The sequence below is a fragment of the Pimephales promelas genome, chromosome 3 (genome assembly GCF_988280905.1).
Source record: "Pimephales promelas chromosome 3, fPimPro1.hap1.1, whole genome shotgun sequence".
Taxonomy (NCBI): domain Eukaryota; kingdom Metazoa; phylum Chordata; class Actinopteri; order Cypriniformes; family Leuciscidae; genus Pimephales; species Pimephales promelas.
This window is the reverse complement of record NC_142771.1, coordinates 42,356,893-42,383,502: the sequence shown is the minus strand read 5'-3', so window position 1 is coordinate 42,383,502 and position 26,610 is coordinate 42,356,893. Positions and strand designations below refer to the sequence as shown.

Sequence of the window (26,610 nt, the reverse complement as noted above, 5' to 3'; positions counted from 1 at the left end):
TCATGGAAAATATTTTTAGAAAACCCTAAAAATGCTCAAAATTCAAACTAAAAATGCTAAGACTTTACCAAAAAAATGATTTTATAATGTTATAATGCATCCTGAAGCAAAACTGACTTTTGGACCATGAGGAACAGCTCATTTGCATATAGAGCTATGAGGCTATCCAATGGCTAGACTCATGAAATATGATGTTATATTATGTTTTTTTAATTACACAATAGCTTGGCAAAAGACACCCAATGTAAGATAGATATTTTGAGCTAAATTAAAAGGTTTGTCCATGAAATTATTATGAGTTATTTTGAATTTAAGTTGAAATAATGTGATAAATGTGCTTAAACTGCTAAATTACTATTTATTTATTGATCAAATCTAGTAATTTAAAGATAAATAACAAAAAAAAAAAAGAAGTATAATTTTCGGGCTTCGGGTCACTTATGCCAAATGACTAACTAACCAATCACGAGCAGAGTTTCCATTCAACATGTGTGTGTGTGTGTGTGTGTGTGTTTTGAACACAGGTGATGTTGGCGGAGATGAAGTCCACTGAGGAGCTGTACGCCATCAAGATCCTGAAGAAGGACGTGGTGATCCAGGACGATGACGTGGAGTGTACGATGGTGGAGAAGAGAGTGTTGGCCCAGAGAGACAAGCCACCTTTCCTCACACAGCTGCACTCCTGCTTCCAGACTGTGGTGAGACAACGCTTTACGGCAGCTTTGTGTTCAGTGATCGGCTCTTTATAGCAAGACTTCAAAATGTATGAGTTTCCTACAAACCTGATTTAATATTAATCACAAATATGTTTCCCCAAAGACAAATTCATTCATATAAAGTGAATATACGTAGCTGTCATATATAAGTTCTTGTTTAGTTTTAATCTTAGTTTTTGTGTTAAAGGATTAGTTCACTTTAAAAAAAACTTTTGCTGATAATTTACTCACTCATGTCATCCAAGATGTCCATGTCTTTCTTTCTTCAGTCGAAAAGAAATTAAGTGTTTTGATGAAAACATTCCAGGATTTTGTCCTTATAATGGACTTCAATGGGAACCAAACGGTTCAAGGTCCAAAAGACACTTTGATGCATGTTCATGACTCTCCTGTACTAACTTGTTTATCAAAATGAACGAATCTTTTTTCGTGTCATTTGGTTAATTCTACCAACAAAATGAACGAATTGACTCAGAAAAAGATTCGTTCATTTTGATGAACCAGTTCGAACAGGAGAGTCACACAGAACAGAGCAAGGCAAGCATTTGAGCTCATAAAACTTAAACTTTTTTTTTTTTTTTTTAAATGAGCGATAGTTTCGCTTGATAAGACCCTTATTCATCATCTGGAATCGTTTAAAGCCCTTTGCACAGTTTGCACTGAAACTGTCTTTTGGATCTTGAACCGTTTGGTTCCCATTGAAGTCCATTATGTGGAGAAAATCCTGGAATGTTTTCATCAAAAACCTTAATTTATTTTTCGACTGAAGAAAGAAAGACATGGACATCTTGGATGACATGGGGGTGAGTAAATTATCAGCAAATGTTTTTTTTTTAAAGTGAACTCCTTTAAGTTTCTGGATTATTTTTGCTCTCTGTGTTTATTTTTTTGGGTTTGTTCATTCTCTCATAATTAGGATTACAAGCAACCCCTGACAATCCCATACAAATAATTAATATTTTTTAATCATATGTTACTTAATGTAGGTCGATATAATTTAAGTTCAACATGAACAAAAGCTAAATTAGCTTTCATATGACAGTGATTTTTTTTTACTAAAGATAAGAAATGTGTCAATATCAATGTTTAATTTAGTTTGCTTACTATAGATAAAGATAGCCTTAAAAAAAAACCTTAATCATTTGTTTAATATTGTTATGCTTAAAAATATACAAAAAACACCAGAAAGATTAATAAACCCCACCATATGTATTTATTTCTGCAGTCAGTAAAGTATTCTGCACAATAACAAAGAAAAAAACTCTTTAAACAAAATTATTTCTTTTATTTTTTATTTTTTATTTTCTAAATGAAAACCGGAGACCATGTTTTCCACTTAGTCCAATATAAACATGCATTTTAAATAAATGACACGCTCTTTTCATTTAGTCCATTTTTCATATCATGTTACCAAACATTATTAATTATGACAAGATGTTTGATCCCAGGGCTATTTTCAGTAATTTCACTCAAAGCTATTGCATGGCTTCGGAAGACTTTTATTCTGCTTTAACTGTGTTTTTTGGAGTGTAACAGTGAACTGTCAATGTGTCAGAAAGGCCTGGTTGAATAGTCTGTGTCTCTGTGACTCTGTAAACACAGCACATACGACTAGTGTGTGTGTGTGTGTGTGTGTGTGTGTGTGAAGGGGGAAGCTCCTCCAGGAGTCACAGCGGGTCTCTCTCAGTATGGGGATCCTGCTGATGAATAATGCAACAGATCCCAGCATGCCCTCACTAAATATTCATGAGCTAAATGCAGACAGCAAACCATGATGTCCACTCGCATTTCAGTCCGAACACTGTAAACCCCCGAGGGACGGTCACAATGCTCATACACACACGACTGTCAGAGTGAGTGTGTGTGTGTGGTGGTGTCCTTTACTAACCACCACACACACACACTAATCAATGCACTTACTTACACAAATACCCTGTGTGGGAATCACTTTAGATTACAGTCATCAATGAATACACATTAATAAATAGGTAACGCAATATTTAACGTTACTATAAACTTGGTTAATGAGTAAGGTAACAGTTTACAATTAGTTAACATGAACTAAGAATTTATTACAGCATTTATTAATCTTAGTTAATATTAATTTCAGAATTTACTAATACGTTATTAAAATCAAAGGTTGTGTTTGTTAGCATTAGTTAATGCACTGTGATGAACAAACAATGAACAGCTTTTATTAACTAACATTAACAAAGATTAATAAATACTGTAATAAACGTATTGCTCATTGTTAGTTCATGCTATCTAATACATTAACTAATATGTTAACTAATGAACCTTATTGTAAAGTGTTACCATACATAAGTATGAATTAGGTAGTTCACTATTAACGCGTCCCCGCGTTTTGATCGTTTTTTTTTCACATAGACTTAAAATACTCTATCATTATTGTCATATAAATAAAATCAATACATGATTATAAACTATAGAGTGTCTTCTAAACAATATTCTCTCAAAAATACAAACATGTACATACATGATGCTCACATATTATGGTAGCCCTGTTTGTGCTAAATAGAGTGTAATTTCACCTGTGCCGTTAATATGTTTATAAGCAACTAAAAAAAGTACAAATGTCAGGGCATGTCAGAACATCTCAAGGACCTCAAATACACCTTGGTCCCCAGAGGGTTAATGTGTAATTAATTGTAAAGTAAAGATCGTGGTAAGCCACTCAATTTTCGTCATTTTCTACACATTCCCACTGATGCTTCCACATCTCTTCTGTTAGAAAGATACTATTATGTTGGTGACAAATAAGCAGAATTTGCAACAAAAATGTAGAATACATCACATTAAAACAACTAGCGAGACATGAAATGAATGTAATGAGCCCTGAGAAGCATAACAAGAAAGATTCAGTCGTGTCATTTGAGTTAATGTATTAGTCAATATGCCATCTATCGTGTTTGTTTGCTAAAGTAATCAACTTTCTACTCTGAGAAATAAAAAGGGAAGGTCGAAGCATGATCTCTGACACCTGGTGTGGTCACTAATGTATCTGTTATACTTCAATAACATCTGATCTGAGGTCAGGATTGAAAAGTGTTCATTTACTGCTGCTGTACTATTTATATGATTTGTCTTTCGTCAGGATCGTCTGTACTTTGTGATGGAGTACATTAACGGTGGAGATCTGATGTATCACATCCAGCAAGTGGGCAAGTTCAAGGAGCCACAAGCCGTGTAAGACATGCACACACGAGTACAAACTAATGACGGGCTTATTAATCAAGCCACACACACCGTTCTAGATGTGTTGAACATGCTGGCGTGTGTTCAACAAACTAGCTAAATGCATGCTAAGTAGTGACTATAATATAATATACAGCTAAATCAAAAACATTTCAGAGAGTAGTATGCTATATCATGTATAATTCAGCAAGTGGTGTCTATTAGTAGGGTTATTTTGCATTTGTAATTACATTTAATGTGAACATAACAGTTATGCTATTTTTAAAGGTTCATTATTGAAATTTCATCATTGAAATAATCACTATAAAGCTAAGTGCTTTCCTAAATTTAATAATTAATCTGTTATGGCATGTTTATAACATATTTATGATAGGTTGTATTGTCTTAGTAATGTCAAGTCGTCATACAAAGACACTGACAGGTTATGATGTGTTGGTTTATAACAATGACATCTCAAACAATGTCATATTTGCATTAAAAATGTCATAACTGAGCGAATGGCACTTAATGACAGTTGTCATAAACATGCATAAAACCTCCTTCATTTTCATGACGTGTGTCAATAAAGTCATTTACATTAAATATTGATTTGCTTTAGATTCTTTAAATCTGAATCAATTAAATGCAGTGCAACAAATACTACCATGTTAAATACATAATTTAAACAATTTGTTTTTGTCACATTTTTACACTTTAGGTGAATGTAAAACAAGAATTTGTATGGAAATGTGCTTAAAAAAAGTCACAATGCGAAAACACATGCAGTATAAAACACTGTCAGCATGTTCATATTTCTAATGCCACGCACACACTCTAAAAAATTATATGTCGGCTTTAATTAAATTTTTTTATGTCAACAGGTTGCACATACCTGCATTATGTTAAACAAATATAATTTGCTCATATAACCATATAACACACATTCAAATAAATGATTTGTTGGCTTTAATTTACTTTTTTATGTTATCAGGTTCTGGAGTTATGTTGAAGCAGTGTTAAAGTTAATGAGATAATTAATGATGAATTTTAATGAATATATAATTGAGTGATGATTGAGCATTATTGAAGACACCTGAGGTTAGCAAGCAGAATCTCTGAAGGAGAAAACCGGAATTTTAATTTTTGAAATATTTTAAAACACAACCAACACCATCCACCTTTTATATTTGTTCATCTGGCTGTTATAACTCATGTACTGCAGCCAAACAAAATCTAAAATTAATGAATAAGGGTCAAGAGTCCAACTGAACCAAACACTGATCACCATAATGGTGACTTAAAATTTATGGTTTTCCCCTTCAGAGATTCTGCTTGTTATCATCAGGTGTCTTCAATAATACTCAATCATCACTCAATTATTCACTTAATTATCTCATTAACTTTAACACTGCTTCAGTGTTCATTTAACACTCAGCTCAAAATTTAATTTGGTCGCTTAAAATGACTTAATTCCATTTGTTGAAGTTACATGAACAAATTATTTTTGTTAAACGTAACCCAGTTATGTGGAACCTCTGTACATGAAAAGTGAATTAAAGTAAACATATCTTTTTTTTTTTTTTTTTTTTGAGTGCAGAAAGTTTTAAACACTTAAAACTACTTATAATCTGGAAACATCTGATGCCTGTGTTCATAAAAGTTGTTGTAATGTGTGTCTGCGCTCACAAAATCTTTTCGCCTGGTCAACAGAGGCGAGACAAACTCTGCCGGAATAACCAACGCTTGAACACATTTGTTTCCTTTGCTTCTTGTAAGGACTGTGACACCAGACTGAGAATTACACACACACACACACAAAAAGTCCTTTACATATTTTTGGATGTGTGATGCTGACTAATCTACACTGGTGTGTGTTGACAGCTTCTATTCAGCCGAGATTGCTGTGGGACTCTTCTTTCTTCATAGGAAGGGAATTGTTTACAGGTGAGTGGATTTACAGTATCTTTACGTTTTACATATTCCGAGCACAAATATTCGAGCACAGTAGATCTTATACAGTAGATGTAGTTGGTGTGTCACCATCAGTGGAAAATTCACTTGACTGCAGCAGATGTGACTCTTCACAACATGATCAAATTAGATTTGCTTAGAAAGGAGCCAATAACAGCTGAGAAGGTGTCAAGACGGTGCTATTAAAATCCCATTTACAGCTGTTCGAGAAAAGAGAAAAGCAGAGAAACACCCTCAGTATATTCACCATATAATTGCAGTAAACTCGGGACAAAGCATTTACCGAACATTTAAAGACCCCATGAAATCACAGGCCCTGTTTACGCCTGGTATTGAGATGAGCTTCGGTCAATCGGATCACAGGTAGATGAGGGAGACACCTGAGTGTACACCTGGCTCTTTTGTCCACTTACAAGCACTTCTGTCCTGTTCCCTTTCGAAAGGGACCTCGCACGGCACTGTGGGGAATGCCTCTGGCATCGCCCGTGTCTGAATCATGAGTCTAAGCAATGAACTTGACATTGGCAGACGGCAACCTATGACGTTACCACTGGTGCGACCGTGAGTATAACAGGCACGTGTGGAATACGTAATCCTCTTTCTTGTCTTCAGGAGACCGCTTGTTTGAGCTTGTGCCTAAATAGGCAAACTATGGCCAGCACTAGCACTATAATTCTTAGGAAGTTTGTTCATCGTTTCCGTGTTTCCTGCGAGGGGGCATGCACGCTTAGTCCTTGAGGGGGGTGTATACGTGCATTGCAAGTGCTTTTCCATGAGGAAGATTTACTCTCGATTGTCCCTTTTGTCAAAGGAATCGGGACAGGCGTGTGTACCTCACGGTCCAGGACCCGCTAGGAGCAGGAGACTAACATCGTAAGAGATCCCCAACAAGTTCCCCAAGTTCAAGGCTCTAGAATAAAGTTATTGTCCAGCTAAAGCTAGTCTTGATTGATTCACTTCCTTGCAAAGATCATTGGTTATTAACAGGGGCCGCTAACACGACACCATTCTAACAGAAAACCGAAAACCCTTAATGCGATCCGGCCCGCTGGTGGCTCCAGAAAGCAAACTATGAAATAGGTTACAAGGTACAAGCCTTGGAAAAATGTATAATGCAGATTATTTTTCGCTTCGGTGTACCCACATGAACCGGGATTATCCCGACGACGCTTCATCAGTACAAAGGTAAAGGGAAGGAGGCCTTCACAGGAGAGAGACTTGTTGGAGAGGACTGCGTTGTCGTGGTGTCCATGCGCAGGTCCTACATCAGATCTGGATACGGCCTGGATCCGGCGGACTGCGGTAAACCTCGTAATAAAGAGAGAGACTAATATTAGCGTAGATGACATTCTTCTTATGATGTAACGAGTACATCAGGATTTAAGGGAAGTGTTCCCGGTTCTGGCTGTTGAATTATAGCAGTCTATAGTGTGTTACGTGAATGTTAGGTCAAAGAGATTTGTCTTTAGTTTAGCTTTGAACTGTGTGTCTGCTTCCCAGACAATGTTAGGAAGATTGTTCCACAGTTTTGGTGCTAAATAGGAAAAGCATCTCCCGCCTGCAGTCGATTGTGATATTCTAGGTATTATCAACTGGCCGGAGTCTTGAGATCGCAATAGACGTGAAGGACTATTATGCATTAAGAGCTTGCTCAAGTACTGCGGAGCTTAACCATTTGGGTCTTGACTTGACTTATATTTTCTAATGTAAAAATCTTGATGAGCTATGACATTACAAATCTAGGGTCAACTGTTTAGTATATCATGTAGTCTTTATCTGGAGATATTTGTGGGCATCCGCTTCCTAGAGTTGGCATCATCAAGTAGCTGGCTTCTGTAAGGCTCCTTGGTGAGCTGTTCTGAGTGTAGGACGTTTCTAGGCCTCATCTCGCTTTAGAGAGTTGTCGTGTTGAGGTCTCCGCCCGCAGAGCTCCACCACACAGTTGTCAGGCTTTTGAGTGTCCTGGCCACTGCCTTTAGGACCATGGGCCTCCTCTTGTCTAATGGTTGGGGTTGATTCAGCTCCAACGAGCCTCCATGGGAAGCTGTTTTAAGCTCTCTGAGGTGTTGCTAGGCCTCTTTTCATTAAGAGAATCTTCCTGTGAGGCCCCTGCTTTAAATACTTTTTGAGTAAAATGTACATATGAATGCACCCGGAGATGACTGAAAAATATACAGCAGCTTTCATTTCACAGTGAGTGTGTTTTTGAAATCAGGAAAGGTGGGAGAACATTGTGCTTGATATGTTTTTCATCTTCAAACCAAACTTGGGTCTTCACCAGAAAGTTTAAATCTCGCTCGGCTACAGCTCTTCCCATAATGTTCAGGCATTAGGTCAGGAGACGGTCTTGTGTGGCTGTTTGAACACATTCAAGCACATGAGCGTTTACACTAAGCAATCTGGTCTAATTGGGGTTTTCTTTAAGACTGCAAGGGCAGCTCGGCTTCCCCTATTATGTAAAAAAATTAATGGCCAAATATGTACTTTCCCCTCCTTGAACTGCCACCTTAACGTGGTGGAGGGGTTTGAGTACCCGAATGACCCTAGGAGCTATGTTGTCTGGGGCTATATGCCCCTGGTAGGGTCTCCCAAGGCAAACAGGTCCTAGGCGACGGGTCAGACTAAGAGCGGTTCAAAAACCCCTTATGACAGAATTATATACAAGGACCGTGACGTCGCCCGGTATGGCGCTGCCGGGGCCCCACCCTGGAGCCAGGCCCGGGGATGGGGCTCGTATGTGAGCGCCTGGTGGCCGGGCCTCTCCCCACGGGGTCTGGCCGGGCTCACCCCGAAGAAGCGGCGTGGGACCGTCTTCCCGTGGGCTCACCACCTGCAGGAGGAGCCGTAAGGGGCCGGTGCAGAGAGAAAATCAGCACCTCCAAATCCGAGGCCATGGTCCTCAGCCGGAAAAGGGTGGCTTGCCCACTTCAGGTTGGAGGAGAGATCCTTCCTCAAGTGGAGGAGTTTAAGTATCTTGGAGTTTTGTTCACGAGTGAGGGAAGGATGGAACGGGAGATTGACAGACGGATCGGTGCAGCTTCTGCAGCAATGTACCGGTCTGTTGTGGCGAAGAAGGAGCTGAGCCGTAAGGCAAAGCTCTCGATTTACCGGTCAATCTACGTTCCTACTCTCACCTATGGTCATGAGCTTTGGGTCATGACCGAAAGGACAAGATCCCGGATACAGGCGGCTGAAATGAGCTTTCTCCGCAGGGTGGCTGGGCGATCCCTTAGAGATAGGGTGAGAAGCTCGGTCACTCGGGAGGAGCTCAGAGTAGAGCCGCTGCTCCTCCACATCGAGAGGGGTCAGCTGAGGTGGCTCAGGCATCTGTTCCGGATGCCTCCTGGGCGCCTTCCTGGGGAGGTGTTCCGGGCACGTCCCACTGGGCGGAGGCCCCGGGGAAGACCTAGGACACGCTGGAGAGACTATGTCTCCTGGCTGGCCTGGGAACGCCTCGGTATCCTCCCAGAAGAGCTGGAGGAAGTGTCTAGGGAGAGGGAAGTCTGGGCATCTCTGCTTTGACTGCTGCCCCCGCGACCCGGCCCCGGATGGATGGATGGATGGATGGATATGTACTTTTGTGTTAACCTTTTATTGACTAGAAATGCGTTAGAACATGTTCATCTCAAAGACGAGTTCGTTCAGAATCAGCTACATATAGCAGGGCGGCTTGCTCGATCTCCATCTCATACATTCCCGTTGGTCACAGTGCATTTCCCTGTTGAAGCCGAGTGTCCATTGACTTCAATGGGGCAGCTTTGAACAGTTTTCTCTAGTGCTTCGAAACTAGATGGTCATTGGATAGATGCTGCGAGTCTCTGGGGTGAATGTGTGTGAGTAAGTGTGTGAGGCTGCAATTATGCTTAGCGTCTCTGAGGTGAATGGAGGAGTGGCCTGGACTCCACGCTTCTGCGTGATGATTGGAGGGTCTGTCGAAAGACTCCATCTCCTTTTGATTGACAGCAATTTTGTACTATAAAAAGTCTCATCGTGGATTTTGCAAGTGTGGTCAAACAACAAATTGCTGTAACCTATATCTTAGTATTTGCTTGACGAAATTGCTAGCCAATTTTTAATCATATATTTCACACAATTATACACCACGTTCCTTGTTTCAGTTTAACCTAATTCCCACATTTCCCCCTTCTGGCCAGTGAGAGGACACTGGTCAAGTCACTGGAAAAGACGCCTAGTTGGTACGACAGAGTCACAGAGTATTTTCTTTAAGAAATGTACTGTAATGCTACGTTCACACCGAACGCGAATAGCACGTCAAATTTGCGCCTGACGCGTCTAGTTTGACGCTTGACCACTTTGTGTTAATTCGCGTGTCAAGAGTGATACTGGCGCACGTAAAAACAAAAGTTTGAAGCGAAATTAACGCGCGTGACGCGCATCAGAATCAAAATCCGTTGGCGGCCATGGTTTTTATGTCGACCGAGCATTCATCAGGAGAGTCACCGCTCTGTATTTACTCTGGAGAGCAGAACAGCGGTGTGGGGATCATCGTCGCCGTATATTTGTGTCCTCCGGACCCTTCTGAGGTGAACCGTTTGGCGAGTTTCACCATTTGGTCGCTCCAGGAGCTGCGCTGGATGACGGCCGCTGTCAGCGGTACTTCCGCCGGTCACACGCCCAGTTTGATGACCTGTTGTCCTGCATCGGAGCGAGGATCACCCTCGCCCTCATCCATCTAATCTGTCATTTATTTTTGTTTTGATGCTAAATAGAGCCAGCCTCCAAAAGTTATTAACCTGTCCTGTGATTTTTTTCTCTCTCACGTCCAGACACGAACTTATGCACATATGTTGATTGTCTTTATCATAATACTATTTCATATAATCTAGATATGGAATGAATAACATTCAATACAAAATGAACATGTCTCGTATATAGAAATAATGTGTTAAGTAATAAAATATTTGCTTTGTTGTGCATAATCCCACCATGCATTTAGTCATATTAACAAAATAATTTATTGAAGCATCCAGACACTTCACCACGTGAGCAAGCAGCTAGGCTCCTGATTGGTTAACGCGGCGTGAATTCACGCCAAAGTTCAGATTTTTTAACTCGGGCGGCAGACGCGAATTCGCGTCAAACGCGTGAATGCACAAATGGCACTAACTAAATCATTCGCGCGTAACGCGCTTAATGCGCCAGACGCTCAATTTGTGCAAACTTGACGCGCGAATGAGGCTTATTCGTGTCTTCCGTGCCGCGCTCCACGCCTCATTCGCGCCGCAGGAATTTTTTTAGTGCGTAGTGCGTCTTTGCATTGACATTAAATTGAAATCAATTTTTATAATGTAGGGCGAAAATGGGCTTCCCTTCTTTGAAAGACCAGCAGTGTCACAATTGGGTCCAAAGTGAAGCAAGGATTCAGGTGCGGAGAATAAGGATTTTTATTAAGAAACAGTGAAACAAAACTACCCCGTGGGGGGAAACAAGAGCGATCTCAGGCAGGCACAGGAAACACGAGGGATACATAGATAACGAACAAACATACGATAGGGAACAAACATAAGAGGGTAACGAGGCAGGCAGGAGGGGAAAATTAAACAATAACGAGATAACAAGATGGGGCGGGGTTTGACAGTAGGACAGGACTTGTGATCCGATCGACCAAAACACATCTTAATACCAGGTGTAAAGAGGGCCACAGTTGTTTTAGTTTTTTGCTTTTAGTCAATGTCTGTCGGTGTACACCTAAAGGCTGATGCCATCATCAAGCTCTAATGAGCTGTATTTCACTTATGTTGGAAGTCTATAGGGCAAGACATTTGGAGGGTTTTAAATAAGTAGAGCTTAAATCGTTTTAAGAAACTGTCAGCCCCTCGCTGTTATGTGCGATAGCTAACACATTCACATTCTCTAGGAATGCTAGCTCAATATGATGACATTCATAGACATCGTGACATGTGGGGAGCTCATTTGTGTGCAAATAGAAGCTCAAGTGTCATTGAAAACACATATTACTTGAGGTCCGAAACGCCCAAGAATTGCAGTGTGTATCACTCCTGTCAAGAGAATGAGTCACTGTGTGAGGAATGGGGGGGGTGTAAGAAAGGCTGTTTATCTGCAGAGCTGTCTCGCTCGGCGTTCCCCGTCCCTGCAGGGCTTCAGCGTTCAGCTCGCATTAATCATGCTCTCTGATGATGAAGGCTGAGGTCGGCCTGACCTCGTTCACTGCCCACTCACGCACACACACAGCTAAACACCACACATCTGCCCTCTGATGGGGCTTTCATACACCTCCGGCCTCATTTATAACCGTTGCGTCGCACAAAACAGGCCCTGAAAGAGGCAAAACGCATCTTCCGACGCTTTGGATTCATAAAAACAAGCTTGGCGGGAGAATGTGCGCATCTGGACGCAAAATCTGAGCCATCATGAACATTTTGGAGACGGAGCGGTTTGGCGACACCGGTGGTGAGCCGAGGGACTGACGGCAGATGAAGGAAAACCACTTTAAACATTCATTATGAGTCTTAATCATAAATACAGAGCATGTTTACAATAGCAGTTTAGATATAAATAAAATAAAATGTATGTTTTACCTCTGATATACACATTTAGGTTAAATATGCCATTCTCATTAATGAAGTTAAGCACTTAAATTACATGAAATCATTACCGAGAAGTAACAACATTTTTTTTTTTATGTTCTAATAAATAGAAATATTTGTAATATTTGCAATAGAAATGTTTTCTGTATTGGATGCAGTTTTCTTGTGGCAACTCATAGTCATAGTCAATTTATTTGATTTATTTATTAAAAAACAAGGCAAGGGTGTGTTTTAGCAATGTAACGTGACGCACATCCGTATCTCATATTGTCCTAATCATGTGGATGAATATATGCAAATGATATGCAGATGAGGATATGTAAAGTAAAACAAGCTCCATATAGGGGTATTTCAGGATGGAGACGCATCTTACGCTGAGTGTATTCTTGAGTCTGAATATTTTTGGCTTCCGGGCGCACTTACACTTTTAGTGCGGATCCTACGAACAGTCAGTTTTGTAAATGAGACCCCTGGTTTGTTTATTCTGTCCTCAGAGATCTGAAGTTGGATAACGTGATGTTGGACGCCGAGGGCCACATTAAGATCGCAGACTTCGGCATGTGTAAGGAAAACATGTATGAGGGCATGACGACGCGCACCTTCTGCGGGACGCCGGATTACATCGCTCCGGAGGTGAGAGAGCCATTTAACAAGTAGTTCTTCTAAATAAACAAATAAACAAAAACTTTTACTCATCCTTAGTGGTGTAGTCACGATAAATCGCAATACAGAAATGCAACAATATGTATCATGTGATATGTTGGCTTTACTTAACTTTTTTATGTAACCGGGTTCCATAAATTAACTTTTTCATGTCAACTGGTTTTACATAACTGGGTTGCGTTAAACAAACATAATTTGTTCATGTAACTTCAACACTCAAATAAATTACATATTGGCTTTAATTAACTTTTTATGTCAACTGGTTCCACATAACGTCTCGGTTACGTATGTAACCCTCGTTCCCTGAGTAGGGAACGGAGACGTTACGTCAGAAGTGACGGAGATTGGGGGTTTCGCATAGAAAGCCAATCCTCTTCGAGTATTTAAAAACGAGCCAATGGCATGCAATGCCTTGGGGCTGCGGAAATTTGCATAGCGTACTCCGCCCTACTCCGTGAGTATAAAAGGAGGAAGTGAACGCAACCGCAGTATGTCTTTGCTGAGGAGCCAAGACTGAACTCGGCGTCTACCCAGCGATACAGCAGAAGTGGCAGGGAGACGTAACGTCTCCGTTCCCTACTCAGGGAACGAGGGTTACACACGTAGCCGAGACTTTCCCTTTCGTAGTCACTTCGAGTTACGTCAGAAATGACGGAGATTGGGGGTCTGTGACATCACGCCATCTTCAAGCTGTCTTCCAGTGCCCTGCGAAAGTCTGGACCCCTCCTCTCTTTTTTTTTTTCAGGGATCCTACTTTGACACAGGATTACCAAGGTACACTGGGAAACATATCCCGGGAGGGACATGCTACCAGATGCCTACCGAAGGGAGGACTTAAAAATACTCATATGGCCATATAGGAACACATATGGAAACACTGGAGCACCAACCGCAGGTGGCTATTAAAATTTCAACTCCAGGGTTGGCAGATGGCTTGCCAAGGGAAGACACATGCTCAGAGAGGCTTACAGTGGAAAATACACATGAGACGGTTACCATGGGGAACCGTACGCATGGAGGCACCTAGCCAGAGCCACAGCAGTGGAGCCCGCATCGTCTGTGCTGGAGGACTCAAGACTTCAATGGAAGAACTGAGGAAATATCGCACTTATCCAGTCCGGGGAGTGGAGTGGCGAGCAAGCGAAGACACCTGAGCGGGTCCAGTACCGGCCGGAACGAGTACGTGAGAGGACACTGGCTCAATTCGCAGATTATAGAATCTGGCGAAGGTGTTGGGTGTCGCCCAGCCTGCAGCTCTGCAGATGTCTGTTAGCGAGGCGCCGTGCGCTAGAGCCCAAGAGGAGGCCACACTCCGAGTGGAATGGGCCGTCACACCAAGGGGGCACGGACGGCCTTGCTGCTGGTAAGACAAAGCAATGGTGTCCACTTATCCAGTGAGACAGCCGTTGCTTTGAGAGAGCCCTTCCCTTCTGGCTCCCCCCATAACAGACAAAGAGCTGGTCTGAGGTCCTGAACACTGCGTTCTGTCGACATAGGTGCGGAGAGCACGTACTGGACAGAGCAGTGCCAAGGCTGGGTCTGCCTCCTCCAGGGGCAGCGCTTGCAGGTTCACCACCTGGTCCCGGAAGGGAGTGGTGGGAACCTTGGGCACATATCCAGGCCGGGGTCTCAGGATCACGTGAGAGTAAGCCGGCCTGAACTCCAGGCACGCTTCGTCAACGGAGAATGCGTGCAGGTCCCCCACCCTCTTGATGGAGGCCAATGCAACCAGGAGTGCTGTCTTTATGGACAGAAACTTTAACTCTACCGATTGCAAAGGCTCAAAGGGATGCCTCTGCAGAGCACTTAAAACTACCGAGAGGTCCCAAGAGGGTACGAGGGGAGGACGAGGCGGATGCAGCCTCCTCGCTCCCCTCAGGAACCTGATGACCAGATCGTGCTTCCCTAAGGACTTACCTTCCACTGCTTCATGAGAAGCGGCAATGGCCGCGACGTAAACCTTAAGGGTGAAGGGCGACAGCCTGCGCTCCAACCCTTCTTGCAGGAAGGAAAGCACGACCTAGATCGAACACCTCCGGGGGTCTTCTCTGCGAGAAGAACACCAATTGACGAAGAGGTTCCACTTCAACGCATAAAGGTGTCCCGTGGACGACGCTCTAGCGGAAGTGATGGTTGCCGCCACCGGAGGTGGAGGCCACACGTGCAGCCTCCAAAGATCGGGACGAGGGTGCCACAGAGTGCCCCGTCTCTGAGAGAGTAGTCTCAGAGGAATAGGCCAAGGAGGTGCTGTCGCGAGGAGCATGAGTTTGGAGAACCACGTCTTGGTGGGCCAGTAGGGGGCTACCAGCAAGACCTGCTCCTCGTCCTCCTTGATCTTGCACAACACCCGTGCAAGGAGGCTCACTGGGGGAAACGCATACTTGCGTGGGCCCCGTGGCCAGCTGTGCGCCAGCGCATCTGAGCCGAGTGTACCCCCGGTCAGGGAATAAAACTGGGCGCAGTGGGACGAGCCCCGAGAGGCGAACAGGTCTATCTGTGCCTCCCCGAACTGTTCCCAGATCAGCTGGACCGACTGGGGATGGAGTCGCCATTCGCCGGAGATGGAACGGATCCGTGACAGCTCGTCGGCTGCCAGGTTCCGGTCTCCAGGAATGTATACTGCACGAAGGGACCTCAGGTGCTTCTGACTCCATATCAAGAGGTGGCGGGCGAGCTGCGACAACCGGCGCGAGCGTAGACCCCTGTGGTTGATGTACGCTACTGCCGTAGTGTTGTCTGAGCGGACAAGCACATGCTGGCCCTTGAGCAACGCTCGGAAGCGGTGCAGGGCGAGCCGTACTGCCAGTAGCTCGAGGCAATTGATGTGCATGAGGCGCTGGGCTCCTGTCCAGGAACCGGCGGCTGCATGCCCATTGCACATGGCACCCCAACCCGTGGTAGACGCATCCGTGGAGACAACGAGATGCCTGATAACTCGCTGAATAGGGACACCGGTCCGTAAGAAGCTGAGGTTCGACCACGGGAAGAAGGTTCGGCGGCACGCTGGAGTCACTGGAACTCGGAGCGAGCCGCGATGCCATGCCCACCTCGGGACTCGATCGCGAAGCCACAGCTGAAGCGGTCTCATATGAAGCAAACCAAGCGTCGTTACCGCGGCCACGGATGCCATATGCCCCAGGAGCCTCTGAAATAGTTTCAGTGGAACCGCACTCTAGCCCTCGAACTGTCGAAGACAAGTCAGCAGTGAGTCCGGAGGGGCAGCAAGGCGGGTCGACTGGCATGCGTGCAGGAGTTACCCCGCCCGGGTGCACTGTCGAAGCCCGCTCCCCGACAGAAGAGACCAGGGAAGGCGGAGCGTTCCACGGGGGTCTGTTCTGCCGGGGGTCTGGCGATAGAGGGGGAAGGGATTGGCGTAGCCCGGGGACGACACTCGCACCCTTCCGCCCCTCAGAGACAGAGAGGAATGTGTGGGCTGACGCACTGGAACGTCGAGCGCACTCATTCCAGTCTGTGGGCTCAGTGATGATTTCAAGTCTTTCCTTAACCAACTCAGGGCGCTGCCCACCCGTGGGTGAGCAGCGGGGAGCTGAAAACGAAAGATTTTCCCCCGGCCCTCCACCGGGGGCAGGAGGGGGCCTGCTACCGCCTCCTGGGGAAAAACTCAACTCCACCACTGAGCAGCCCGTATCAGGATCATCGCTTACCTGGCGTTTAGCGGGGTGTGCGGCCTGAGGGGGCTGTGACGCCTGCCGGCGGCCTCCACGCCGTGGCCCGGATGAAGGCTGCTGCTGGGGCGGGGCGGGAGGGAGGGGAGCCGCGGGGGGGCGTCCTCGGCGGCGAGCAGCGGGAGGCATCTGTGCCGACGACTGGGTGGAGGCAGCAGCTGGTCGTCGGGGCAGAATATGTTTGATTGCCTCCGTCTGCTCCTAGGCAGTGGAGAACTGCTGGGCAAGAGTTCTCGACTGCACCGCCAAAAAGGCCAACCTGGGAGAGAGGGGCGTCGAGCAGACGAATCTGCTCAGCGCTCCGAGTGTCTGCCAGGTTGACGCTCCTGGACCACACTAGTGGCCATCACCTGACCAACGGCGCGAGCGGCCACTTTCATCGCCCTTTTGGAGAGCAAGGTCAGTGGCGGACCGCAAATCTTCGAATGCCGTTGGATCAGTCCCGCCCTCGAGCATATCTCTGAGCATCTGCGCTTGCACAGTGCTCATCGCATGCAAAGTGGAGGCCGCCCGTCCCGCCGCTCTACAGGAACGCCGCCATGGCAGACGAGAACCTACAGGCTTTGGATGGGTGCCTAGGAGGACCACGGGAGGAGGCGCTCTGTGGACACAGCTGTATCGCAACAGAGCGCTCCAGCGGGGGCATCCCAGTGCACCCACGGGCGGCCCCCCCATCGAGGGGGGGAAAGGCGGGGGAGAGATCGCGCTCTCGAGTGGACAGAGGAGTCCCCCAAGAGCGCGATAACTCCGCATGCAGCTCGGGGAAAAAAGGCAATGGAGTTGGCCGTGGCCTTGCGGCGGCAGCTTTGTCCAAAAACCAATTATCCCTCCGTGAGAGATCGGGGGAGAATGGAGGATCCCACTCTAACCCAATAATCCCAGCGGCTCGAGACAGCATGCCGTCAGCTCGGGATCCGACACGGGCAGCGCTGGCTCTCCCGAAGGGGGCAGCGCAGCCGCATCCTCATCTGCCGAGGACTGTAGCCCGCCTAGTGATGCTGCGATCGACATCACATCAACATCTGGAGCGCTGCTCGAAGCAGCCAGTACCACTGAAGAGGCAGCCGACTGAATCGAACTAACGCTCGCTGGCTCACGCACTGAGGCGGGAGGTGTGGCCCGAGGAATCGTCGGGGCCTTATCCCACCCCGTCACCGTAAATTCGCCGGGTCCCCGGTCGACAGGTCCCCTTTCGTGAAGGAAGCAGATCGAGTAAGGGGGACCGGGGCTCTCACTCTAGTGAGATCTTTTTTTTTTTTTTAACCTCAGTGTGGAGATGGTCATGTCCCCACAGAAGGAACATGAGTCATCCACGAACGCTGCTGCCGCATGCTGAATGCCCAGGCATACAGAGCAGCGATCGTGACCATCAGATGACGACAGAAATCGACCGCATCCAGAAGAACACGGGCGAACCGTCTTTAAAAAGACGTGCCGCGTGTAGCTCTTTTACAGAGAGGAGGAAAATTCACTCTTTCAGCGCTGAGGCGACCAGGGAGAAGCGCAAAGTCTGGCAGACCACTGCACAGATCGCAGGCAATGTAGAAACTCGCTGGGTACCGCCGTCACACCAACACTGAAGAGGACGCTCGTCTCGAAGAGTCTTTTAATAGCTTTCAGGAGTGAAGAGGTTCTCTTGACTCCGAAGCGAAAACATACTGTGGTTGCGTTCACTTCCTCCTTTTATACTCACGGAGTAGGACGGAGTACGCTATGCAAATTTCCGCAGCCCCAAGGCATTGCATGCCATTGGCTCGTTTTTAAATACTCGAAGAGGATTGGCTTTCTATCCGAAACCCCCAATCTCCGTCACTTCTGACGTAACTCGAAGTGACTACGAAAGGGAACTGGGTTGCGTTAAACAAACATAATTTGTTCATGTAACTTCAACATGGAATTAAGTCATTTTAAGCGATTAAACTCTGAGCAGACTGTTAAAGAGCATATTGCAGGTAAAAAAAAATTTAAATTTATAGATAACCTTGTATGAAAATACCATATGAAAAGTTAATGCAGGATTTAAAATTTTTTAAAACAACATAAGGACACTAATTTAGAAGATAAAGTGAGCGTTTCTTGGACTGCTAGTAAAAACGGCTTTTTTTTTCAACATCGCGTCATTTGACGTCATAGCAGGGAGCCGCAGCCTCGGCTCAGTGGAGAGCAGGCTGGTGTTCAGTGAGAGCGCTCGTCAGTCAGTGTGCTTTCGTTAGTTTTTGGATTTTAATTTATCATCGTCATGGTAAATTATTGTGTTTGTGGAGATTGCAAAAACTCCAGCCTGTCAGGACTTTAAGATCGAGTCCACAAGTTTCCATTACAATAAAAGTGACGGTGCTATATAGCCTATCTTTCGTTCCTGGTGCGGTTTGAGCAGGTGAAGAGACGGGATTTCTCTTCTGCATTGGCTCGGAAAACGCGGTCGTGTGTAGCGTTCACTTCAGATCAAATGACTATAGCATCCCGGTGATATGATGGAGTTCAACATCATGGTATGCCGAAGCAAGAATATTGATCGTCGTATACTACCAATGGCATCAAATAGTGGTATATAACTTAGTCATGTCATGCCCTAAATAGAACTTATAATTGAAAAACAAAATTGGTTGTTTAAATACTCAAATCTTTAATGTTCTGTTTATGTTATAACCTAGGTGAAAAATACGTATTAAAAATTTACCTGAGTATAGCCTATGCTTTTAGTATAGAAATATACTCAAGTAAGGTTTTTATACATTTAATAGTATATAAATCTACCCTAAACATACTAATGTCTGCTGGCCTGTTATAGGATCATAATAATCTGTACAATATTGTGAGCACAGTGTATATCGTTAGCGAACGTGTATAGCCTACTATAAGTACGTCTCTCACCTAAAAGGCACCTGTCCTGTTCTCCACTGGTTCTCCTCACATCACAGCTCAATTTTTCTCTGACCATTCTGTCTGACATTATCCTGGCCTGTCCCTGATCTCTTTAGCATAGCAGGCTCATAACTTTATGGCTTGATCCGTCATACGAGTATTTCCTCAGCGTCCGAAATGTCATGCGATTCATTGTTTTCCTGTTGTGTGAATCGACGGCTCTCCCGCTCATTGCGTCACGCCCGCCACGCCCATTTTCAGACGCGGAAGTAAAATTCTCTCACAAAAACGACTGCAGAAGCTTCTGTAGCGTGTTTATACGTATATTTTAAAGAAAATCTAGTTCCTACATTGTTTTTCTATGCATTGACTCGTTGGGTCCTCTAACCTGCAATATGCCCTTTAAATGAACACTAAAGCACTGTTAAAGTTAGTGAGACAATTAAGTAAATAATTTAGTGATGATTGAGCATTATTGAAGACACCTGATGTTAACAAGGGGAAAACCAGAATTTTGGGTCACCATTATGGTGATCAGTGTTTGCTTTAGTTTTTGAAACTTGAAATTCAAGTTTAAGAGTTTTAGTGTCAGCACTACATTAAACTGTTATATATAATGTAGAATATAATGTATAATAATGCAATATTTGTGGGTCCTGATAATGCCAGATGTTACCAGTGTGAAGTGTCCTACATTATGTTAAATAAATCTAGTCAGTGAAAGAGTGTAAGCATATTCATCTAAAATAATCCTGTGTTTTCAGCTTCAGAATCATGAATGTGTGTATTCTGGTGTCTCTATTGTCCTGTGCTTTGGGTTTCAGCACCAAGTCCAAGACTATTGATTCACATACACAATGTAACACCAAATTAAGCATTTTAATCAGCAGTATTTTAATAAAAAATCAACATTTTTGTTAAGCTTTTATCATCATACTGAGTTCAGTATCGTGATATGTATTGAATCGTGACATGAGGGTATCGTTACACCCCTAAAAAAATCATGTTTAAAGGATTAGTTCACTTTTGAAAAAACTTTTGCTGATAATTTACTCACCCCCATGTCATCCAAGATGTCCATGTCTTTCTTTCCTCAGTCGAAAAGAAATTTAGGTTTTTGATGAAAACATTCCAGGATTTTTCTCCATATAATGGACTTACATGGGAACCGGATGGTTCAAGGTCCGAAAGACAGTTAATAACAGTTTCAGATGCAGCTTCAAATGTCTTTAAACGACACCAGACGATGAATAAGGGTCTTATCATGCGAAACGATCGGTTATTTCAAAACTTATTCCAAAAATGTAACTTTTCTAAGGACAAATGCTAGCCTTGCTATATTCTCTGAGGCGCGTTTGTAACGTCACGTAATACGTAATTACGTTCAAAAGGTCACGGGCGACGTAGCCGGAAATCGTCCGACATCGTTGTTTTTCCTTTTAATTCCTTTTTTTGTAAACGGCGTTTGAGTTAGTTTGCACGTTCAACCTATGCGTTCAACTTGTAAACACTGACTCTGTACTTCCGGCTACATCGCCCGTGACCTTTTGAACGTAATTACGTAATACGTGACGTTGCAAACGCGCCTCACAGAATAGAGCAAGGCTAGCATTTGTCCTTAGAAAAGTTACATTTTTGGAATAAGTTTTGAAATAACCGATCGTTTCGCATGATAAGACCCTTATTCATCGTCTGATATCGTTTAAAGACATTTGAAGCTGCATCTGAAACTGTTATTAACTGTCTTTTGGACCTTGAACCATCCGGTTCCCATTGAAGTCCATTATATGGACAAAAATGCTGGACTGTTTTCATCAAAAACCTTAATTTCTTTTCGACTGAGGAAAGAAAGACATGGATATCTTGGATGACATGGGGGTGAGTAAATTATCAGCAAAAGTTTTTTCAAAAGTGAACTAATCCTTTAAACAGATTGATGACATATTTAATCAGTAACAACTGAAAACATGCAAATGCTTTCAATGGTTGTTTAGGTAATCTTGCATCTTTTTGTTGCTAAATCTAAAATGTGTGTGTGTTAGGTACATGGCCACATCATTCACTAATAGCCACATTTTAAATTGCTCTCTTCTGCTAAAGCCAACAGTGATATTGACGTAGAGATTAGCTCTGTGACATTTCCACTGTTGACATTGTATGTGTGTGTGTGTGTGTGTGTGTGATGGGCAGGTTTAGGGGTCATAGTGTTTGGGGAGAGAATTCAGTTTTTACTGTATAAAACCATTACGTATATAGAGAGTATGTGTGTGTGTGTGGTTTGAGCACTGTAAGTAGCAGGAACATCATGCTCTCTTCCAGCGTCACGACACAAAGGAGACGCGCAGTCTGAAAAACATATTGTATGTGGGAAGAGAGAAAGCAAACATAAACATGGTGTATTTCTGACAGGATCCTCATAGCTCAGTGGAAGCTTTTGAAATAAACGGGGCAGTTTGATTCTCAGTGTGTGATTTGAGCAAATCTCTTTATATCGCAAACAGCTGCAGATTTCTCTGTGTTCGTTCACATGTCTTTAGCTCGTGTGTCATGAACTCTCTGCTTCACTTATTGATTTCCTCATGTCTGATCAGTGACCCTGATAATCATTTAAACAGAAGAGTCTGGGAGACATTCGCTACACACACACATCATGGCACCGCACATGTGCACTCTGTATTTCTGAATCGATCCAAATATAAATGAGCTACTATAAAGTGAACTCACACATTTATATTCAGGGCGCATGAGGAGAAGCTCTATAGATGAAATGCAATAATACAGATGTAGAATAATGCCAAGGGTGTGTGAGCGTTTTCTGTGACTGGACCGTCTCCATTAGAAACCTCAGCACGTCTGTGTCCTGACACACTCGTTCATTCATCCCTCTTTATATTCAGAGACCCGCAGCCAATCACACACACAGTCTTTATGGGATTGTATTTTTAGAAACACAGTGACGTTTTTTTTTTTTTTGGCCCTTCTAAGACTTCAAAAGTGGCTTTTGGGGGAAAAACCTTTAAAAAAAGTAATGTGGTACAATGATGATGTCATGTCCCAGACAGCAACATAGTGTCGGCCAAGATCTGGCTCACATCCGGTACATGTGGATTCAATGCGTACCAGATGTGGGCCGGATCTGGACCGAGACTATGTTGCTATCTGGGATGGTAAATGCCCGTTCACACCAAGCGTGCAGCACAAGCCCTCAAAAGTGAAGCCAAAACGTCTTGATCGCCCCCCTGGTGGCCGGTCCTAGTATAGGTCATAAACCCCGCCTTCCCGTGTTATTCAACGGCATGTGAGACCGTAAACAATATCGTTTTTCCAAAAATGGTTTCTGTCACGTCATGACAGCCAATGTCATAGCCAACCACATGACAGTTTAATGTAATGTTAACCCATAAAGCTAAGTGCTTTCTTAAGTTTAATAATTAATCTGCTATGTCTTGTTTATGACAGGTTGTGTTGTCTTAGTCATAGATATCTATATGAAGGCTAGATATGTCGTCCACGCTGCTGGCCATGGAGGTCGACGTCTGCACCTGGCGGCCATCTTGTCACAGTCAGCTCGCTCACTCGTAACATTGTTTTAATGGTGCATGTACTATTTAAATGACCATAACTTGCTCAATTTTCTACCGATTTTCGATTGTTATAAACGTCAGAGATGTAGTTATGATACCGCATACTTATGAATAAATAGTGTATAAATAAATAATCATCCAGATAATTATAGCCACGTTAATAACCTTTGTAAGAAACCAAACCGTTTGTAAATCCGTCAAGATTTCAACGAGATAAGAGTTTTAAGGGCCAATCCCAATTCTACCCCTTACCCCTTCACTTTCCCCTTCCCCTCCGTTTTGCGCGTCCACGTGAAGGGGTAGGGTTGTCCCAATTCTCTTTTGGTTGGAGGGGGAGGGCTAGGGAGAAGGGCCAGATAGCCCTTCAAACGAAGATTTTTCGGGAGCACACTTCAAACGAAGGGGTATGAGAAGTGTCACTGCTAACCCAGGCTGGCTGCCCAAGCAACAAAGGAGACCCATAAATTTAAGTATTTGTGGCTTTAATAAGTATTGTAATGACAAATAATGATTTGCTTTATGTTACATTCAATATTGTGTTCATATTTACGGTCAGTTTCTTCACAGAAACGTTTGTTAAAAATTTTTTAAAAATCGCTAAAATTACTGTAGTTTGCTAACGATAGTCCCGCAACATATTTTCGTCGTCTCCGTTGTTTCCTGCGAACTTCACAAGATAAATGCAAGAAAATAGCTGTAACCCACGCGACTGAGATAACTGCAGCTGTCGACGGGATCTTGGAAGTTGTGATAAACATCGGCGCATCTCCTGTGACGTAGGCGCTAGCGACAACTTATAATGACGTTTAACGGAGGCGTAGTGGTGTGCCATTTCTTAGGGGAATATTTTAACCCCTACGCATTGCCACTCTGTTTCAAGGGTCAAGGGGAAGGCGAAGGGGTAGGGCTAGGGGAAAGTGAAGGGGTAAGGGGTAGAATTGGGATTGGCCCTTAGTGTTCGATCACTCAGCTTGTCTGTGACAAGATGGCCGCCGGTGATGACGATGGAAACTCCGCCGTAACACATCTAGCCTTTATATACATATCCATGGTCTTAGTAATGTCAAGTTGTCATGACAAAGACTCTGACAGGTTATGATGTATTGGTTCATGTCAAGGTGTCATAACAAAGACATCTCAAACAATGTCATATTTGCATTAGAAATGTCAATTGAGCGAATGTTGTCATAAACATGAATTAAACCTCCTTCATATTCATGCCGTGTGTCATATCTTGATTACGAAGGTGTCGTGTCAGTCTTATGCACACCCCTTTGAGTAAAGTGCTTTCTATTTTTTACGCTCATCATTGTGTTGTCACACAACTTTATTGGACATGCTGACTTTCGACAAATGATAATGAAGAAACAATCAGATATATTGACGCTTCTGTTCTAAAAACAATTGTAGATCAATAGTGTAAATTTGCTCTTGGGAGCAGGAGCTGGAGAAGACGTGATCGACACCGACACTCAGCTGCACGGTCGAGAGATGATGTGGAAAAAGAGCGGGAAATTACATGAGGCGGATCTAAAGTCGCTGGCATGGCAACCACAGCTCAATATGTCGGAACATATGACATATTGTCATATGAAAAAATAATGAAACAACCCAGACAGCCACATTGTGTCGGCCCAGATGCGGCCCACATCCGGTACATGTGGATTCAACGCTTGCCGGATCTGGGTCGACACTTTGTGGCTGTCTGGGTTATTTTTAGACTAAATAGACGTCGCCATAAATTGGATGGGACAGATTACATCCTGGTCATGTGCGCACAAAAATAAGGGAACCAAACGAGGACTCTTGTTTACTGTAGTCACTATCAATCCTGAAGCTAGATTCACTCTTCTCATTTAATCAGTAGACTGTTTGACTCCATATCGCTTGTGTATTTAGACAGACCCTAACAGAAATTGGGCCATTTTACAAAATAAGTATTATTATACAGAGTCTGTATCATAGGGTATCATAAAAAAGCTGTTTTGTTAGTGTGAGTGTATGTGTTCATCTGTGTATGTGTTTGTTGTGTATGAGGAATTTTAAGCAGTGTGACCTAACCAGTGTATCAATCAAGATCTTTCTGTAACCAATCAGATCAACGTGTGATCGTCAACCAGTGAGTGAGTGGAGGTGGGGCTCATTTGCATATTCATAATACCACGCTTACTAAGTGAGGCAAGGGTGTCGAGTTACATTCAAGATATTTTAAGTCATGGAGAATTTATTTTCAATGAAATATATGTCGTTTTGGTGATCAAAGATGAGTTTTAATGGATAAAATCATTGACTACTAAGTAAAAGAAAAATATTATACTATTTAGACATTTTTCTCAGGGTTGAATGATTGCGCTTGATGCATACACTCTATTAGAAAATATAATGATATCAATATTTATTAGCGCTGGGTATTGAGACAAATTTCACAATTCGATTCGATTTCGATTCACAAGCTTGCAATTCAATTCGATTTCGATTCAATTCGATTCAATATCGATTATTTTGGATATCAGTTACAATAAATGGCCATTTTTCTCAAGGGAATCAAATCTCTTAAATTCTGTAAACTACGGGAATCTAGTTGTAGCCTATTGACTTCATTAGCCTAATATGAAGGTAATAATGAACTGTTTTGTAGCTATACAAACATTTGAATTACATTTTTATTTATTTTTATAATAAGAAAATCATATGAAATATAAACATTTAAATGGTGGCTGTCATAAAAACTTGCCAGATTTATTCAAATATGCATTAAATATTGAAGAACATTAAGATTATAATGCATATGTAATATGGTGTATATATTTAGCAAAATGCTCCTCTCTAGAGTTATTTTTTTCTAGCTGACTAACGAGTTGATGTGGGTTTTCTGAGGTAAATATGACGATGACATGACATTGATTACAAGCTGTTTAACTGACGTCTTTCCACGGTTGAAACGCTGATTGAGCGAATCAATGTGACATGACATGGATTTCGATAAGTTGTACTTACTTTCAGATGCTCTTTCATGTTTATTTTGCGCTGTAACTGGTATTATTAAGCCGGAAGAGAAGAGAGATCAGCGCTGCTGCTTCTCTTGAGCTCCGCCAGAGCGATCTCACGCCACAGCGGCAAAACACTCTTTATGTTTTTGAATTTCTAAAGAAAATGGACGTAACTTTGTTTCATATCAATAGTAACAAAGGACAAAGATTATTGCGATTTTTTGGATGCGCGCAGCCGCGATACAATGTGCCATACATTCAAATGAAACAGGATGACTAATCGATTCTTGAGATTTAAGAATCGATATCGGTTCGTAAAAATGAGAATCGATCAATATCGAGAAAACGATATTTATTACCCAGCCTTAATA

At 43.3% G+C, this 26,610-nt stretch overlaps 1 protein-coding gene across 2 annotated transcripts in view; it reads left to right on the top strand.

Annotated features, from left to right (window-relative positions):
- The window catches only part of prkcab (protein kinase C, alpha, b), a 215,227-nt gene that overhangs the window by 175,124 nt on the left and 13,493 nt on the right, over positions 1-26,610 (top strand). For both annotated transcript variants that reach the window (XM_089128936.1, XM_089128937.1), the window contains 4 exons: positions 525-698; positions 3,832-3,923; positions 5,793-5,855; positions 12,946-13,084. In XM_089128936.1, the coding sequence (XP_088985062.1) occupies positions 525-698; positions 3,832-3,923; positions 5,793-5,855; positions 12,946-13,084 (468 nt within the window). The remainder of the gene's footprint in view (positions 1-524; positions 699-3,831; positions 3,924-5,792; positions 5,856-12,945; positions 13,085-26,610) is intronic.